Source organism: Clupea harengus, unplaced genomic scaffold, assembly GCF_900700415.2.
Source record: "Clupea harengus unplaced genomic scaffold, Ch_v2.0.2, whole genome shotgun sequence".
Taxonomy (NCBI): Eukaryota; Metazoa; Chordata; class Actinopteri; order Clupeiformes; family Clupeidae; genus Clupea; species Clupea harengus.
In genome coordinates this window covers 7242-24987 of record NW_024880396.1, presented here as the reverse complement: position 1 = coordinate 24987, position 17746 = coordinate 7242, and the positions used below count along the sequence as shown (strand labels likewise).

At 42.1% G+C, this 17746-nt stretch overlaps 3 protein-coding genes across 3 annotated transcripts; 2 read left to right on the top strand and 1 right to left on the bottom strand.

Moving 5' to 3' along the window:
- Positions 1 to 86: 86 nt before the first annotated feature.
- Positions 87 to 2837, top strand: LOC122132042 (cGMP-inhibited 3',5'-cyclic phosphodiesterase B-like). Its single transcript, XM_042706798.1, has 2 exons — positions 87 to 417; positions 707 to 2837. The coding sequence occupies exons 1-2, from the start codon at positions 102 to 104 to the stop codon at positions 955 to 957; spliced, it is 567 nt and encodes a 188-aa protein (XP_042562732.1). The 5' UTR covers positions 87 to 101; the 3' UTR covers positions 958 to 2837.
- Positions 2838 to 4863: 2026 nt separating this feature from the next.
- On the bottom strand, positions 4864 to 11910 carry LOC122132043 (vitamin D 25-hydroxylase). The gene is made up of 5 exons (XM_042706799.1): positions 11903 to 11910; positions 8804 to 8967; positions 6819 to 7451; positions 6372 to 6701; positions 4864 to 6176 (listed from the first exon to the last, which is right to left on the bottom strand). Exons 1-5 carry the CDS (start codon positions 11908 to 11910, stop codon positions 5995 to 5997), a joined length of 1317 nt encoding a protein of 438 aa, XP_042562733.1. The 3' UTR covers positions 4864 to 5994.
- A 1674-nt stretch (positions 11911 to 13584) lies between these two features.
- Positions 13585 to 16587, top strand: LOC122132041 (calcitonin-1-like). The gene is made up of 4 exons (XM_042706797.1): positions 13585 to 13877; positions 14617 to 14707; positions 15257 to 15385; positions 16107 to 16587. Exons 2-4 carry the CDS (start codon positions 14622 to 14624, stop codon positions 16294 to 16296), a joined length of 405 nt encoding a protein of 134 aa, XP_042562731.1. The 5' UTR covers positions 13585 to 13877; positions 14617 to 14621; the 3' UTR covers positions 16297 to 16587.
- The last annotated feature ends 1159 nt before the right edge of the window (positions 16588 to 17746 follow it).

Below are 17746 nucleotides of genomic sequence, written 5' to 3'. Positions count from 1 at the left end.
TGAAAAAGTGTGTTAATAGCCAGTATGCAGTAACCACTTGAGTGCTTGGATTTCTAAGAAAAAATCCTTAAGGGTCTGGATCTCTCCAAGTCTGTGTTTAAATGCCGTCATATAAATACTTTTTGCCAGATGGTTTATTTTTTGTGATAGTGACTACTTACTTGTCCTATCCTCAGGGTGATGAGGAGGCCAGTCTGGGATTACCCGTCAGCCCTTTCATGGATCGCTCCTCACCTCAGCTGGCTAAGCTGCAGGAGTCCTTCATCACGCACATTGTGGGGCCGCTCTGCAACTCGTACGATGCTGCCGGCCTTCTGCCGGGCTACTGGATCGACGAAGAGGGCTCGGAGGATGAGGAGGATGTGGAAGAAGAAACGGAAACGGATGAAGATGAGCTGGACGAGGAGATTGAACCAAGTATGCATCTGGGTTGAATTGACCCAAATCCCCTAAACTCTCAACTCTTTGACAACATCTTGGTTATCCCCATATCGTCTAAAGTGGAAACTGTCACAGTCTAGTATGCAAGCTGAAGAACATGAATACAACTTTATAATATTATGTATATTATAAAATATATGAAATGTATAATTCAGAATATAGGGCATGTTCAGAGTGTGTCAGTTTTTGTTAGGTGAGTGTAGGGTCTATGTAGTTTTGAGAGGCCTCTTATGACAGTGCATCCCCTCTGTTCCTCTCCCAACAGAAAGGAGAAAGGGCAGACGTCGGCTCTTCTGCAACATCATGCAGCATCTTACCGAGAACCACAAAGTGTGGAAGAAAACCATCGAGGAGGAGGAGAAGGGCAAGGAGCAGAGCAAGCAGCAGCAACAGCAACAGCAGGATCAGCAGCAGCAGCAGCAGCAGCAGCAGGCAGAGAGCCCCAGCTTGCCCCCATCTCCCTCCGACGACATCCAGGTCATTCAAGAGGAGGCCGAGGAAGAGGAGCGGCAGTAGCACGTGGAAGAAAACACACCGTGGGGCCTGGAAGCTCAGGGAGGTGCAGGGTAGAGGGCGAGCGAACCCCTTGCCCCCTTTTCCTCCGAACTACATGAACTGACACACACACACACACACACACACACACACACACACACACACACACACACACACACACACGCACACGCTCACAAACACAAATGACGTGCTCAAGACACAGGATGACACCGCCCCCCCTCCCTTCGCTAGACCTCCACACGCTGAAATAGTCACTGTGCCGACACTCAGACACTGATGCAGTTCACGTTCTATTGATAAAAAAGGCCTTACTACTGTGAGAGGATCCTTGCTGCAACGGTGGGAACCCCACTCCTATGCACTTTCACCCCATGGAGAATTTAAAGAGAAGGAACACAGCGCCCGTCGACCCCCGTCCCCTCCGCAGCGGGACGTACCCAGAGGTGCAGAGACGTTGCCTCCATGGTACAATTGGCTGTGATGCTGCCTTGAACTCGAAACTCGAAACTCTCCCGTAGGTACTTAAAAGAAATATAGATCTATTTAAAAAGAAAAAAAAAAACATTAGGAAAAAAAAAAGAACACAAGTGATAGACACATGTTACCAAAGCAAACAGTTCAAACATGGAAAAAGGACTTGAGACTGAGACTATTATCAGGCTCCGAGTCAGGAATATTCTAGAAACATAAATCAAATGTGCCTGTCTGAACCTTTATTGTCTTTAGTGGTCCAAGAGATGGACTGCTGTATTCTGCACTTATTGTGTGCAGTCTCCCTCCTCATGCTGGCGACACAAAACACTGTATCAGACTCAGTCACGGGGACACACTGACATTTTGACTGAAAATTTGAACGTTAATCCTGCATCATTTTGGATGCTTTTTATTCATGTGTGTACCACCTGCCTTTCGTTTGACTCTCTTTCGTCTCTTTGTATGTTTCAAAGTTTGTGTGTGTGCGAGTGTGCGTGCGGATTCCCTCTTTAGGAATGCCAACTGATCATTTTTTCCCCCTCTTGCTGTTCCCCAGTCCACCTCTGTTCAAAGCGTAGCTCAAAGGACACAAAAGCTGTTTTCATGAAGGGATGTGTTTTTTTTCCTTTTTTAAGTTTGAATTATTGCTTTTTTCACGGTTACTCAGGATTTACACGAATATTACTAATTAGTCACAGTTTAGCTGAATGATCTAGAGTATGTTCAGAAATCAAAGAAGGAAGTGGTTGAATAATTTTTGTTCTATTTGTACTATTTCAGTAAACAAATAGGAGGGCTAACCTTCTGATTAGTGATTGCGTGCTAAAATGCAATTCTGTTGAAGTTCTAATGAAATGCGCTATTTATGTTGTATCTTAGGCCACTGAAAAGAAATTGGATGTAGACAGGAGATGTCTCAGAATTTCCTCGCTTGTTTCTGTTGCAATAGGTTGCATTTGGCATTATAGTAACTCAAAGACACACACACACACACACACACACACACACACACACACACACACACACATTCATATACACAACACACTTGATAGTCTGTTTTCACACAAAATCAAATGACAGAAAAAAAAATTACACAAACACACCAAGGCCAGTGGATGAGTTTGATGTGACACAGGGTTTCACCTCGAAAGCTGTACACTTGTTTTTATATTTTCTTATTCTTCACCGTGAGGCAGGTTTAATACTGATAATTCTATATTTTTTCGACTGAAGCAAGAACTCTAGGCATTCCACTAGAAGCAAAGCATTGAGTAGTGAAGAATGTGGCCATTCTAAAAGCCATGGTTCCCTCACTGCGATGGAATTATAAAAAAAAGGAAAAAAAAAAGTTTGTTTTTCAGAAGAGTTGGCAGTGTAAATCAAGCTAGTACATTACAAAAAAAATGTGCACATTTTACTACCAAACAAGTGTTTAACCTCTGCACAGAAAGAGTATCGGCATATATATATATATATATATATATACATATATATATATATATATATATATATATATATATACACATATATATATTTATTTATATATATATATATTATACATATATATGATACATATATATGTATGTGTATATATATAATACATATATATTATATTTTTTAATTAATCAACTGAATGCATCTGTTTTCTACAAAAGGCTGACATATATTGTACATTGAGAACCTGTAATTATCATCTGTTTCCAGAGTTTCTATCTAATACTATTTACAGATGTGGAATTGTAGGGTGTGGTGTTTTACTTTTTCTTTCAAGTACACTGTCTCTTCTCTGTTCCTGATCATAACCACTCTGTGCCCCCCTCCCCCAAAAAAACATCCTTTCATGGGTTCAACATTGTCGGTCAGTACCTCCCCACAGGTGCCAAACTCCTCCTGCTCACTCACAGGACCATGATGCACTTCGGCCCGTGTCCAGGAAGTGTGTGTGGGCCGTATAGTTTGCTCTGACAGATTCACAGGCACGGGTACCTACAGGAAATGGCAGTACGATGGTAGATGTAAACCTCAGCCCTTTGATCTAAATCTCTCTTCTACAGTGACTGGCGATGCTAAGCGATAAAGTTGCCCCGCAGCTAATGGGCATAAGTGAAAGGGGAAGTGAAGTTCTGTAGGCTGTTGCCTGTTCATCTGAGCTTAGCACACTCTTGCCTGTCTGTCCATTGGAGGAACCTCAGCTCGACTTTGTGCGACACCATCAGATCGTGCTGTCATTTGTGTTGTCAAACAAAAGCAGTGGTGGGCTTTAGAAGGCTCAAACGGCCACCCTTCCCCACCCCACGCCCCCAGCACACACACAACACACACACACACACACACACATAATTCCCCCTGTTCATTTTATTGTGAATGCAGATTGTTTGTTGGCTTCTCAATGTGCAGACCTGTGCACCAGTTGCAGTGTCCTCCAATGCCCTTGTCATCAAAACATTACTGAACAGCTGTCACCTTTATGTAGCATTTATACAGTAGTAGTTATCAATGTCTGTAACCGGTCAGCTTTTTCCGACAAATGTGGGGGGGGAAATTGCGTTTGTTGTTATTTATAGCTGTCATAAAAACACCATCCCTGAAATGCCTTGAGACCCTCTCAGGTGTGTTTATTTATCTTTGTTATTTTATTTTTCATAATTTATTTGCTTGAGATCAATTTGTGTCGGGTATTTGTCAGGGGCTGTCCATCAAGGAGGAGCAGCAGATTGATTTTTGAGCTCACTACCGATGTAGCTTTTCTTTTTGATATTTCTGTTACATGATACCAGTGTTTTACTTAGCAGTGATGCTTACCAGTAAAGCAAAAATATATACACAGAAGTAGTAGATTGTATGAAATGTACATGCTTGTGGTAGGGGAACTTACAGTTATTCAGCCTCTTGTTAATGGGAGTGAGAGCAATGATTTACACCATAGGAACTCAATGCTCATTAATGAGGTGTTTGGAGATCTACTGACCCTCTGTTGTGTGAAAATGGGATGCCGTTGTCCTGTTAGGACTCAGAGGGATGATCCTCACCTCAAACACACAATGTCTGACCTCTCTCCTTTTCAACATGTTTTCCATAGTTATTGGCATCTGTTTTGACGAAGCCCCTGAGCGCCTGAGAGGCTCTTTTCTCTGCACACGCTCCCAGTGGAGCAGACGGCACCCACTGGTCTTCTGAGGCAGGGCCTGCCTGTCTCAAATGTCAGGCACAAAGTGATGAATCCCATAGCGTGTGTGACAAGCCCCTATGCGGGCCCAATGAAGCCTATATAGAATGCAGATTTTTTTTGACAGTTATTTGAAATCAGCCATCCCTCAGTAACTGCCTGAATCTACCATCTGCTGCATTTGGGACTGGGAAAGGGGAGGGGTGGACTTGCACCCACTTGTGCATCAAAACCTAACAAGCCACATAGATTTAAGTTTTTGGCAAGTCAATCAAGTTGTGTGTTTCATTTCCGCTTGTCACACAGTGCACTTACAGGAAAAAGGTGACTGAGAAAGTGTAGTCACGCTGGGCTTTTTTTATGAATCGCAGCCATTTATTGACAAACGATTTCTGCTAACAGCCCCCCGAGAGAGATTCTTGTGTGAATCTGGGCGCGCTCTGTTATGGGGAAACGCACTGTAACTCATTACTCATTAATTCAATCCAGCTTGCGTGGTCCAGAGGCCAAAACTTAAGGGCATCTGAGGAGACATCTGTGACTGCCGTCTCAACTTTCAACACATGGGAAGCCTTTGTTAAAAACACTGCTGACTTGCATCACATGAAAGATATCCATTCATTTATTGTGGTGTTTTTGTACACAAAAAGTACACAAAAGCTGTTGCTAAAATAAGTAAAGAAAGCATTCTATTTAAAAAAAATATATAATGTGCAATACAGAGTTTGACAACCAATGAGCAGAAATGCTTTTTCTAAAGTAACAAATGATCAAGTCTGTACCATTCAAGCTATATAACAGTCAAAAGTCCATAGCACCTTCAGTTTTAATAATCAAGTATAAATGCAAAGAGCAAATGATCCTTTGGGGTTTGCTGCTGTTGGTTCAGCTCTGATATATGGCACCAGACCAGCAGACGGCATACAGCCTGTACAAAACTTTCTGGGAAAAGACAGCTGGCCCAGCTGTAGAAAGAAAAGGCAGAACCCTATGTTCTCATTTCGAGGAATGCAGGGAAAAAATAAGGTCTGTAAAGCATAAAGGTAAACTCTTGTCAATAATTGACACCATAACTCCTCTCTAACCCTGTCACATGTTTGTTGCCTTGAGGCACCAAACACTTTATACCACAGATAATGTGCAAATATTATTACAATGTGCTTTATGCAACTTGCTACATTGCCCAACTGCCTGATACAAAAAAAGCTATCATCAAGTCAAGTACAGCTACGGCATACTTCTCTGAAACAGTTCAGAGGGTAGTTTCTCAGAATGAGAAATTCAATGGCAGACAGAGGAGAGGTCAAAACCCCCCTGTGTAAAACATTATACAGGTTCGAGTTTTCCAAGTAAGATCCCCTGAGGTGAAAGCACTACAGTCTTTTATGGCTGAAGGTTTATGGCTGTCTCCGGACAGCGCATATGGAATAGGGGAGAGGCTGGAGAGTCATGCCCAGTTTAGGGGTGAGGCTGGGGACAAATCCCTGAGGAAACTGCAGGTGGAACCTCTGGAGCAGGGTGGTGAAGAACAGAAACATCTCCATCCTGGCAAGCTGCTCGCCCAGGCAGTGCCGTCGTCCTGAAGAGATTTGGTTTTATAGGAGATAAAGAAATATGACATTAACTGTAACTGTAACAGTATATGCCTGCAGCATGGTTTATGCAATGTAATGGCAATAACAGAAAGGAGTAGAAGTATGTGTGTATTTTCCTCAAGGTGAGTGGTAATATTCCTTTTTTTCCTAGGAATATAGTGCAGAGGATTCAAACTTGCCTAATGAGAAGGGGAGAAATGCCTCCTTCCTGATGAAGTTGCCATTGCTATCCAGGAACCTTTCTGGTGAGAAGGTGCCCGGATCTCCCCAGTACTTCTCGTCAAAGTGCACAGAGTACAGGTTAGTGATGACCGTGGTGCCCTTGGGGATGGTGTACCCATTCACGAAGGCATCTTGAGTTGTGGCGCGGAAGATGCCCAGGGGCACGATGTTGCAGAAGCGGAGGACTTCGTGCAACACGGCCTCCACATAAGGCATCCTCTGTTTGTCGTCTAAGGTGGGAGGATGGCCGTTCACCACAACGCTGTCGATCTCCTTATGAACTCTCTCTGCGGAGACAAGAGTTTAAAATGATTACTCTCATTTTCAAAAATGTTACAGTTGATGCAGTAACTAACCCTTCTGCTGTGTATAAACCAATTCTGTTAGGGCTGGCATGAACTCACCTTGAATGCTGGGGTAAAGGGCCATGTAGAGCATGGCCCAGCGCAGAGCGTTGGTCGTGGTCTCTGTGCCTGCAATGATGAGCTCCCCCACTGAAAAGATCAGGTTCTCTTGGGTGTATGAGGTGCTCTTGTCGTTTGCACTCTGCTCTATCTCATCCAGATAGGCGTCGATGTAGTGGCGGGGTGACTGCTGCACTCTTCCCTGGGCGAAACGCTCAATTAACCTCAGGAGGAAGGTGTAGACCTCCGCTGCATTCTGGAAGAGCTTCTGGTGCTTGCCAAAGGGCAGGTACCCGATCCAGGGGAAGGCGTTGTAGAGGAAGGCCCAGCCACTGGCGGCGAGCTCCACGTTCTCGCTGAAGATCTCGATCATGTGCTGAAAGTCCCTGTCGTCGTATGTGAAGCGCTCGCCGAAGATGATGAGGTTGGTGATGTTGGACACAGCGTTGGTCACCAGATGTTTAGGGTTTAAGGGCCTGCCCTTCTGTTCGTCGATGGCGTCCAGGAAGAACATGCACTCCTCAGCAATCTTTCTTTCAAACAGCTTCTGGCCACTGCCAAAGTAGCGGAAGCTGTTGACAGCCAACTTGCGGTGCTCGATCCAACCTCGACCATACTTGCTGTTGAGGAGTCCTGAAACGAGTTTGTATATATATAAAATTAGACACTTTCCAAATACTACCTGACTGGAAGTTACACCAACCGTTAGGTACTGGATCCACTCCAAATTCAGCTGCTGCAAGGGGGCTGTAATTTAAGTTGTTGTTATGATAACAGTGACTACTGTAGTTACCAGTATTTTTCACACCTGCAATCCATCAAACACAATTTTTGTTTCTACACTTCACAGCATTCTGTGTAAGGTGAAAACAGTATTTGGCTTACTGTAAACCAGCTGATTCAACAGAAGTCTCTTCTATTATAGAAGTCTTGACGTCTCATTCGGGTCAATCTTTACGCCCAAAATGAAACTGAAATGAAAATTTTACACAGAGCATACAATCCCCCACATAACTGCAGTTTGTGGAAAGGAAATTACTTGTATGTATGGCCAAATGATGGCCAATTAATAAGGACCTAAAAAATACCAGCACAATAGTTAATAGGCCTACAGTGCCTTACTGGCTGTATCAACAGACAAGTCCAATAATATGGCAGGCTACCACCCTACATTTACATTTTTGCAATTGTAAAGCCTTGGACAGTTTTAGCCTGGCCGAAGACATCTGTCATCAGATCAGTTTTCCCTGAGACTGTGGCTGTGGGATGCGTACTGCCAGGCTGAATCACCTTACATCATCTCACCAGAAGCTGGTCAGTTCACAGCCAGCTCCCAAACACACTGTTAAAGCTAGCAGCAACAGCCATGTTTTGTCAGCAGCTGGCCCAATGGTCGTTGACTAACCCGAAATGTAAACTATCATCTGGTATGTGGAACTAAGATGACAAGTGTTGAAATTAGATTTAACAAGTGAACTCCTTTACTTTTGTTAATTAATTTATTGTATTGTTGTGCTCTCAATGCGCTGTTGTGAAATACATATTTGTTACTGAATTTTATGTTGAGAATTTTATGTTGAGTTGGAAATGAGAGGCAAATAAAAGTACATCAGTGAATTTAGGTTTCAAGCATGTAGGCAGCAAGATATCCATCCTTATGATCTGAAATGGATGAAGGTGGCTTGGAAAAGATACAGCTGGTTAGAATTAGATCAAATATCCTGTGCTGAACAACCACTAATGTATTGCACATAATGCCCTAAATCGGTGGCTGTCGTCAAAGCCCATGACTGGATGTAATTCAGGTTTAAGTACTTTCTGTACTTTTTCTGCTTTCATTCTGTAAGCAGATAGTCATGCTCCTTCATATAAGGGAGACAAACAAAACATTACAGGTTTACGGGGATTATATAATTAGACTACGGAATTACTCCTCACATCATTAATCCACAGAAATCATACAATAAATAGGCTATAATACCTACCTCCCATTTTGGTCATTTTCTGAAATAAAGGCAGAGAAGGTCGATCTGCAAACACTTCGCTCTGATGCGCCAGACATTCTTTCATGGCATCATAGCCGTTTAAGACTACCGTTGAGATGCCACCAAGATCTAGGCTGAATATCTGGGAAATAGACAGAAAATAGCTTTAGTCATGTATATTTCCTACTACTGAATTCTGATCAGCAAGCGAGCTAATGAAGCGCTAAAACTTTCCAGGATAACTATGTTTTTTCTCAAAAGGTGCTCTTCTTTAATACTGTTTTATTTTGCCATGTGCTGTTTTACTTAATGTGTGCTGTTGAGTTGGCTCTGAGATTAATAATGTCATTACTGGTAATGATGTTGCATAGTTTTCGTGTATATGACAATAAACTTGAAACTTGCTTGTTAGAAAATCGCGCTGACTCAGCTGTTTCTTGCTATTCTGCAAAGCGCCACAAGCTGCCAAAAATGTGGTTTCACTCTTTTGTTCTCATTGGAGCCGTCTGCATGATGCTATATAACTGCGAGTCCACACAGGTATAACCTTCAACACAGTTTTAAAATTACATATTCCGGCTGTCCGTGAGCAGAGTGCAAAGTTCTTGCGGCAAGTTTGAGAATGCAAATCCCATACATGTCGGTTGAACAAGCGCTATGAACTATATGAATACGCACTTTACAGCGGTCCGTTTGCATTAACTCGTCATATAGGCTAGTTCATTTAGGGAATATAGTTGACATAATACATTGCCCGAGCATTCAATGTATTTTTAAATTAAACGGTAAAACTGTTCAATCACTTATTTTTCAGCATGAAGAGTCCGGCATTACCTGTCCGTAGATTTCACTTTGTCTCTTCATATAAACGTGCGGTTCCGATGCAAGGGATAAAATGTTTCCTATCATGGGGAAAGGTGTGGGTCCAGGAGGGAACCCTCGGGGTCTCCGCTGTTTGAGGAGCTGCCTGACCACAAGCAGTAATACAATAGTCACCGCTAAAGTGCATAACCCCAAAACCGACTGACCGCAGGTAACGGTTAAAAGAGATGGCAAACTAAAGATTGATTTCATTATGAAATAACACTTTTGCATTCAGAGGAGACTAACTTCTTCCCCCCTCACAAAGACTAGTATATCACCTTGCACATGTTCCTATCCCCCGCCTCTCCAGAGCTAAGATTGGCCAGGCGATGAGCCGGGAGCATTATTGATCAGCTTTGATTTTCCTTTCGGATCAAGTACGCCTCCTCAGTCTGAGGTATTCATATGAACAATCATTGAGCTAACATTGTTGACACAAGTTATCAGATTTACACAAATTACCTGTTTTAGGTTTTGCAATATAGGCACGCCCACTTACAGTTAGATAATTCTTCTTATTAACATACGATTTCAAATGTAGAGATGCTATAGTGGAGTTATTGCCATAACAGCTCTAATCCTTCAGTAACCTAACACACTATAGAGCCTGATGTTGCCACAACAGGAATTGGAAACAGACAATTTTAATTGTTCACTTAATTAATTTATAAATTAAATAATCAATTCAGTAATTTTAGGCTGCAAAGGGTGTGTATAATTGCATTTAAATTGCAGCATGAACTTATATGTGAACCATGGCTGTTAATTTTCTCCAGCTGAGCCCTGAGAGCAGATAGGTCAGGGCTGGTCAGCCACATTTTTTCTTGCCCTGTGGTGTCTGCGTGTCTGAACTTTGACCGACTGAGAAGCTAAAACCATTTCAGGTCGCATCCCCCATCCCCCGCTTCTGAACTATTTTTCAGCCAGACACAAAAGTCCTCCAGATAAGAAGCTTTTTGCCCCAGTGTTTCGCCCTTTCTCCAAACCAGTAGGCATTAATGTGCACATTTCCCACGCTTTATACATGTTTTCCTAAAATGTGTTGGAGGCTTATCTGCTGGTGTAAGCACTTAGTTTGAAACCTACCGTCATGGTATCCAATGCATTCATTAAAGACATTTCACTTTGTTTATCTGCTGATGTGCAATACCCATGTGATTACTATTCATGACACTAGGAATTGTAATTCACATTTGTAAACTTTATCCATAGGTATTATATATGTAATTCATTGTAGAAAAAAGCCACAATATCTATACCTCTACCCTTGTTATGCTTGTCAAGCCTCCTGCAGTTTGTGTAGGCAGTCATGGGCAAGAATGGTTGGCTTGAAAGACAAGTGTCCCCATGATAATAATTGTCTACAACATCTGTCACATGTTTGTTAGTTCCAGAGTAATAAAGAGGCACACAAGCATTAAGTCAACTGAGGTGCAGCCGCTGGGCTTGTGACCCCTGCTGGTGACCCCTCCACGGCTGCCAGCAACATGCTGCAGGAACACTGGATTTGTGTCAGACGTCCTGTCGGACGTGTACACAAGATGTAAACAAAACAAATGACTCTTTGTTAGCAGGGGAATTTCACTGTCAGGTTGAAGCCCCCTCTGGTGTGCCTCCGTAATGTGTGTCTCCGGCGGTCGGTGGTGACTCCTGTTTTCTCTCTCTCTCTCTCTCTCTCTCTCTGGATCAACCGTTCCCCGGTGTCTCCGGTCTCATTAGCGGCGCCGCTCCAGCATGATATAGAGCCACTTTGTCCCACACGGCTCTGTAAACAGGCCTCAGTGGGACTCTTCTCAAAGATTACCGTTTGTCACCAGCACTTAATGAGGAGGCCTGCTGCTGAGCAAACCAAAGTGGTTCCCCATTTGAGCCTCCAGACAGACACCCACGTATTGTTTTCTACAGGGGCTGGAATTGTGGTAATTCATATATGGTTATAGAATCATTTCATACGGTCATTTCTTGGAGAGAATTTCTAAAAACTTCCATGCTTGACTGTCTCTTGTTACTCTCTGGATGATTAATTCAGAGAGTCTGTAAAAGGCAAATACTTCCAGCAATGAGGACAAGTGGTTTCAAATAGGATTATGTTTGAGAAATTGGTGAACACGGTTAAAACTATATATATGTGGGGCAACTTGATTAAAATTCTAGGATCCACTTTTTATTACATCTAGTTAGGTATCTTTTATAAAACAATTAAGGAAATTGAGCAGTGGTGAGGGATCATCTGACCAGACCATGATGTAGAGGATCGAGGGGGTGGCCTTAGTTTGCTCCTGCAGTGAAAGTCTGATTGATGGAGCACACTCGCTAATTCAGTTTCATTTCCTTAATGTCCGTAGAGTCTGTCTGCAAACTTTGTTCTGTCCATCTAGAGTGTGCCCTTGTTCCTGAGTGGGACATAGATTAGAGTTTAGTAATGTTTCCTTGCATAGCACTGACAAAGGTCTACTAATGCCCTGTCCTTTTCAGCTTCCAGGTGGTTAAACAGTCTGTTTGGCAGACAAATGACCCAAAGCACTAAAGGCAGAGCACACAGTGACTAAGGCTTTTCCAGCTGTTTGCAAAATGAGTGATTAACTTACACAGGATCGAAGTAGAGATGCTCTGCATTGCTTCTGTTGTCATTTGAAATAATTAACAGTGGAACAGTGACTTATATAGATACTGTACTTCTTTCCAAAATGTTTTGGGGAAATGTTTGTGGCTGATGACATGTATGGCTGATTTGTATTCCACATTGCATGAAGCCCCTAAAAACTGTCTCCTGTTTCTTACCTTACCCAAAAATGATTATCTGTTCCTTGGTATAAGTCACAGTTGAATGAAAATGCAAGAGTTTGGATCACGACTGGCTTTGAAAAGGTTACTGTATTGATTGAAAACTTTTTTCCCTTCAAAGGGAATGAAAACTTGAGGCAGAAATTGCTCATATTTGAAACAATTCTCTGATCTATGGACAAAGGCGCTGCTTTTTTTTTTTTCTTTTTGCAGATCTCCTGGCCGGAAGTGGTAATTCATTATGGGCGCGGGAGGCATTCGTGTACACGACTGCAGTTTTCATGCAGCGTTCAGCTACGAGGGGGACCCCGACGCTCTCCAATTCTCCTGATTTACTGGAGCCGTCATCGGCCCCGCGCTCAGTTCAATAGCCTTAAAAGGCTCATCCGCGCTAATGGGGCTCCGTAGTGACGCAAAACAGGAGTCTTGCTCCAAATGCTTTATGGGGACTTACCCAATAATGAAAAGTAAGGGGAATCAAATGATGCCTCATGACAAACAGTTTTGTAATTGGGTTTGAAAAACCAAACACATTAATGGCAGCTGCTGCTTTGATTTCCACTAAGGGTCACTTCACCGCGGAAGCACAAGTAAGGGGAGAGGGGGGCATGGGAGTACTTCAATTGATTGAGCTGGTCATAACATGAGTGGAGTTGTTTTTCCATAGCAGTTAGTTACACCGGCTGACATTTGTAAATATCGTATTTACTGCAGCTTAGGGGCTAAAATCAGTGAACATCTTGAACAATATCGTGAGCAGAAAGTAAAACCCAGTTATTAATAGGCAGGATATCAATTTCCACACAACATTTTCCAATAAGGAGCCCATATTGTAAGAATCTTTGTAAGAAAGTATTCTGTTGATAACTCACTAATCCCATTCATTACTATTGTAAGAAAGTATTCTGTTGATAACTCACTAATCCCATTCATTACTATTGTCAAGTGTCACTCTGCACTTAAAAGCAAGTGTAATGTAAAATATTCTCAAATTAGATTAACTATCAGACTGTAAATATGAATACATTTGCATTAGAATATTTATGTTGTATGTGCTTACAATCAAAAATAAATAAACAATTCAGTGTAGGTACAATCTTCATTCAGTGAGCTTAATGAAATACACTGCAGAGTAGGTGACTGGAAATTTTTGTGAATGGAGCACTTCAGCACAGGTATGACGTCATTGGAGTACCACATTTTTTTATTGAACCAACCGATCAAGCCATTGGTCCACTGAGGGAGCGGAGCTACATGATTGGTTCAGATTTGACAATTAAACACCTACACAGTCAATAGACCTACCGGTCTGTGAATATATAGAGCCTCTGTAGTAGCCAGATGGAACAGACTTACAAGTTGGTCGACAAAACGAACTAAACCAACTTATTCCATTTCTTTCATTTGCAAAGAGCTCTAACACAAGGTAAGTGAGGACCATTTCCTTCCCTCTTCTGATAGGACTCTGAAGGCTTAATCTGGGAATGCGTTTTTTCAGTTTGAGTTCAGCATGTCGTTTAACTGCGTAGCCAGCCTACTGTAACGGGCAGAGAAGGAAGGTTAGCTGTGAGGAGTGCGTGAAAACATTTCTTATGTTGTGTTCTGGTTGTGGTGTGGGGGTTAAGTCTGAGCGGCTTCCCAAGGATACATAGTGCTGGTGTCGACCAGTGCCAGAGGGAGCTGGCCAGGGACCGCAGCTCATTACACTAATGCACAGGGTCCCGCAGGAGCCTCTGTCAGCAGCTCCTAATCTTCATAAAATCACTCCTGGGATGGCACCAGCGGCCAGTCAGGGGGCGCAGGCAAGAGAGCCGCGCTGAGGAGCTGGGTTGGGCAGCTCAGCTGAGCAACAGCTCTCCTGCCTGGCAGGTCTACCTCCACAACTGCCTCTGAGCTAGGGGTCTTCTTCAGGGGATTTAGTGCATGTGGTTGGCATCTAGTCTAGCGCCTACAGGTGTGGCCGCCATGTGAATAGGGGGAAAGGGAATAGAAAAACACAAGTGGACTTTTGAAAGGGAATATTTCTGGAGGACTGAGGCTTGCTTTTCCTACCTTTTTTTGTGAATTGTATTGAACATCTTGCATTTTGAACGGTTATGTATTTGTTTTTTAAACTCTGAATGGATGAAAAACCTTTCAATCTAATAGCTGTGCGTTTGATGCAGGGACCATGGTTATGTTGAAGATCTCAGCTTTCCTTCTTGCCTATGCCCTGATCATTTGCCAGATGTACAGCTCACAAGCCGCTCCGGCAAGGTGAGACTTTCTCATTACACCTCAACACAGGAATTATAAGAATATTAAATGTCACTCTTTAATTCCATAGATGAACCTGTTTTTAAAAGTTAATGTTGATACCTTGGTTTTGGTTTGGGTTTGGTGGGAGATACACCGAAATATACACTATTCTTTAAATGTATTTAAATATATTTGATTAAATGTAGTTATTTTATTGCCTTCTATCATCTATTTGGATACGGGCAGATTGCATTACACTTTACATGTTATGAAATATCAATAATTTCAATGAAAGAATTAAAAGATGTATTAGATGAACCTCTGCCAAGACGCCCCTTACAACAGTATTGATTTTGTCATAAATTTAAACTGGGCTCGCAGTCAAGTCTTAACTGAAGCACTTTAAGGGGATTGTTTTAATAGTGGGTTTCTGTACACTCAGACAGATGATAGAAGCTTTTAACATAAGCGCTGCCATCACGATCCTCCTGACAAATTTTGTATCATGTGCAATTACAATAATGCAATAATATAGCAGAGCAAATATAATTGAGGTTTGGTTTGCAGGCCTGATTTTGACTCTAATCGAGTGACGCTCACCGACTACGAAGCCCGGAGGTTATTGAATGCCATTGTCAAAGAATTTGTTCAGATGACTGCGGAGGACCTGGAACAGCAGGCAAATGACGAAAATAGGTATATTTTTTGTTTTTAATAATTTGAAATAGAATCTAGGGAAATGCAATTTGAAATCTTAATCAATGTTGTTGCCGTTGGATTTATGCACCGTATACATTTGTGAGGGGTGTTCTTCAATCTATTCCAAAGAAAGTGTTGCTGCCACTTTCATAAAATGACAGCTCCAGTGATTGTTTAAAGTCCAGAGGTATGTGTAGCAAAACTAGAGGATCAAAAAAAGAGATTCTTGTTGATGTCAAAATGTTCTCGGTCAGTGCCCATGTACTGCATGGAAACCCCTTGATTTTCTTGATTAATGATTTTTATTTTAAAGAAAATGTGCTAAAGGACTTTGCTTGCAGTCTGCATGAGACTGAGAATGAAGGGCTATATGCATGAGGTGCTGCCCAGACAGGCAGTCTGCATGACAGAAAAAACATCCTTACTATAAGCAAGCCATTGAGACTCAGATGAAATTAGACTAATTGGCAAAAGCATGACTGATATTTGCTTGAACATTGCAATATAATTTATTTTAGTTTATATTTACAACAAATAATCGCATGGACTGACAGGATCCATCCTGAGAGTTAATTTTATCATAGCATTATGGTGTGTTGTGCATTTCTGGCATTGCATGAATAAGACTGTATTAACAACATCAGAGTGGTATATGTAGTGTGAATGCATCTGCATGAGTTACTATGAGTGTGTTTCTGCATGTTGTCTCTCCTAACAGTGCTGATAGACCCTTGACCAAGCGCTGCTCCAACCTCAGCACCTGTTCGCTGGGCAAGCTCTCTCAGGAGCTGCACAAGTTGCAAACTTACCCTCGTACCAATGTTGGGGCAGGGGCACCAGGAAAGAGACGCAGTCTATCAGATGCTGAGGTCTTTGCGAGCTTTGGGGAGCAGTTTAACCGCAACTGAGATGATCTCCAACCCCACGAATGCTACAGTAGTTTTTCCCCGATGCAAAAGATAGCAATGCATGTGGATTCTGTTTGCCTGCCTGACTTACCCGACAGAGTAACACATTAACGCAAGGCAATCAAAATTTATATAATGAATATTATTTTTCGATGTATAATTCAGTCATGGCACATATTTTTCTCTGCTTTAGTATAGATCACTGGTAGCATAAAGACAGTTACACAACAGAGACAGAACATCTCTTTTCGTATGCACACTTTTCTGATTTAATAAACATATTTTTGCCAATAAATGGTTTGTCCATCATTTTAGAATATTTATTAAGGTACTCAAACCCCCACACACAAACACGTTGGTCTGATATACACACACGTACTGCCATGAATATAAACAGGTAAGAAAGAAAGAAAAAAAAAGAAAAAATTCAAGTAACAGAAAATGTTTCCACATTTGATAGATCTAATGATATACTATTCAAATACAGCATATCTGGGTAACACTGATTCAGTATTTAATGCTATTTTTTCTCTTTCAGCATTACAGCACAGAAGCGGGCGTGCAACACAGCCACATGCGTCACCCATCGTTTGGCAGATTTCCTCAGCCGGTCAGGTGGCATGGGCAACAGCAACTTCGTCCCCACCAATGTTGGTGCCCAGGCGTTCGGACGGAGAAAGAGGGACAGCCAGCAGTGAATGTACAGACAGGCCTAGAGGCACTGGTGAGAAGGAGCATCATTGCCCTCCACATGTCTCTGACCAAGTAATACAGATATTGTATGCTGGAATTAAGATGAGGGAATAAGACTTTGACAACAGAAGAACACTCCAGCGAGTGGTAACATGATGTAAAAACATCTGTGAGCAGCTTATCATCCCTGTGTTGCCTTCATTTTGTTCTTGCAGATAATGACTGTGAGAAGATCGAACGCAAGACTCCTGAGAATGAAGACTCGTCACCCTCACCAGAATGGCCTCCAAAACAACAGCACTGATTTTTTGCATCCAATCCATGCTGAAAAAACGAACAAACTAACTATTTTTTTGCTTTAAAAAGAAGAAACCCACATAAAAACATGAATGAACAATAAATAAAGCACTTCTGTTATATACATTAACAGATAATCAGAAAGTCCCATTCATTTTCCTAGACGGGCGGGAGAGGGAGAGGAAGGTCTGTCTGTCTCTCTTCCAGCCTAGAGCACATATTTGGTGTGTAAACTGTAATCCATGCTGCTGTGCCCGTTTCTCACAGCATTCTGCACATTACTTTCAGGGACACCATTGGTTCCACCTGCAGAGGCTGGTCTTGGCTGTGTCTTGTGCCTTGATGTAAACCACTTTACATTCAAAATCCATTACTGTAAAATATGTTTAAAAGACGAGAAAGCTGCGAGCTGTCAGAGAAATTCGTATTGTAAGAATTGTGAATTGAAGCAAGATTAAAA

Bases quoted from the DNA above. Each gene is read 5' to 3' on its own strand.
- LOC122132041 (XM_042706797.1), top strand. From the start codon at position 14,622: ATGGTTATGTTGAAGATCTCAGCTTTCCTTCTTGCCTATGCCCTGATC. The intron at 14,708-15,256 runs GTGAGACTTTCT...TTTGGTTTGCAG, and splicing joins TCACAAGCCGCTCCGGCAAG to GCCTGATTTTGACTCTAATC. The intron at 15,386-16,106 runs GTATATTTTTTG...CTCTCCTAACAG, and splicing joins CAGGCAAATGACGAAAATAG to TGCTGATAGACCCTTGACCA.
- LOC122132043 (XM_042706799.1), bottom strand. The intron at 7,452-8,803 runs GTAGGTATTATA...AACTCGTTTCAG, and splicing joins GAAAATGACCAAAATGGGAG to GACTCCTCAACAGCAAGTAT. The intron at 6,702-6,818 runs GTGAGTTCATGC...TTGTCTCCGCAG, and splicing joins CCTTTACCCCAGCATTCAAG to AGAGAGTTCATAAGGAGATC.
- LOC122132042 (XM_042706798.1), top strand. From the start codon at position 102: ATGCCGTCATATAAATACTTTTTGCCAGATGGTTTATTTTTTGTGATA. The intron at 418-706 runs GTATGCATCTGG...CTCTCCCAACAG, and splicing joins GGACGAGGAGATTGAACCAA to AAAGGAGAAAGGGCAGACGT.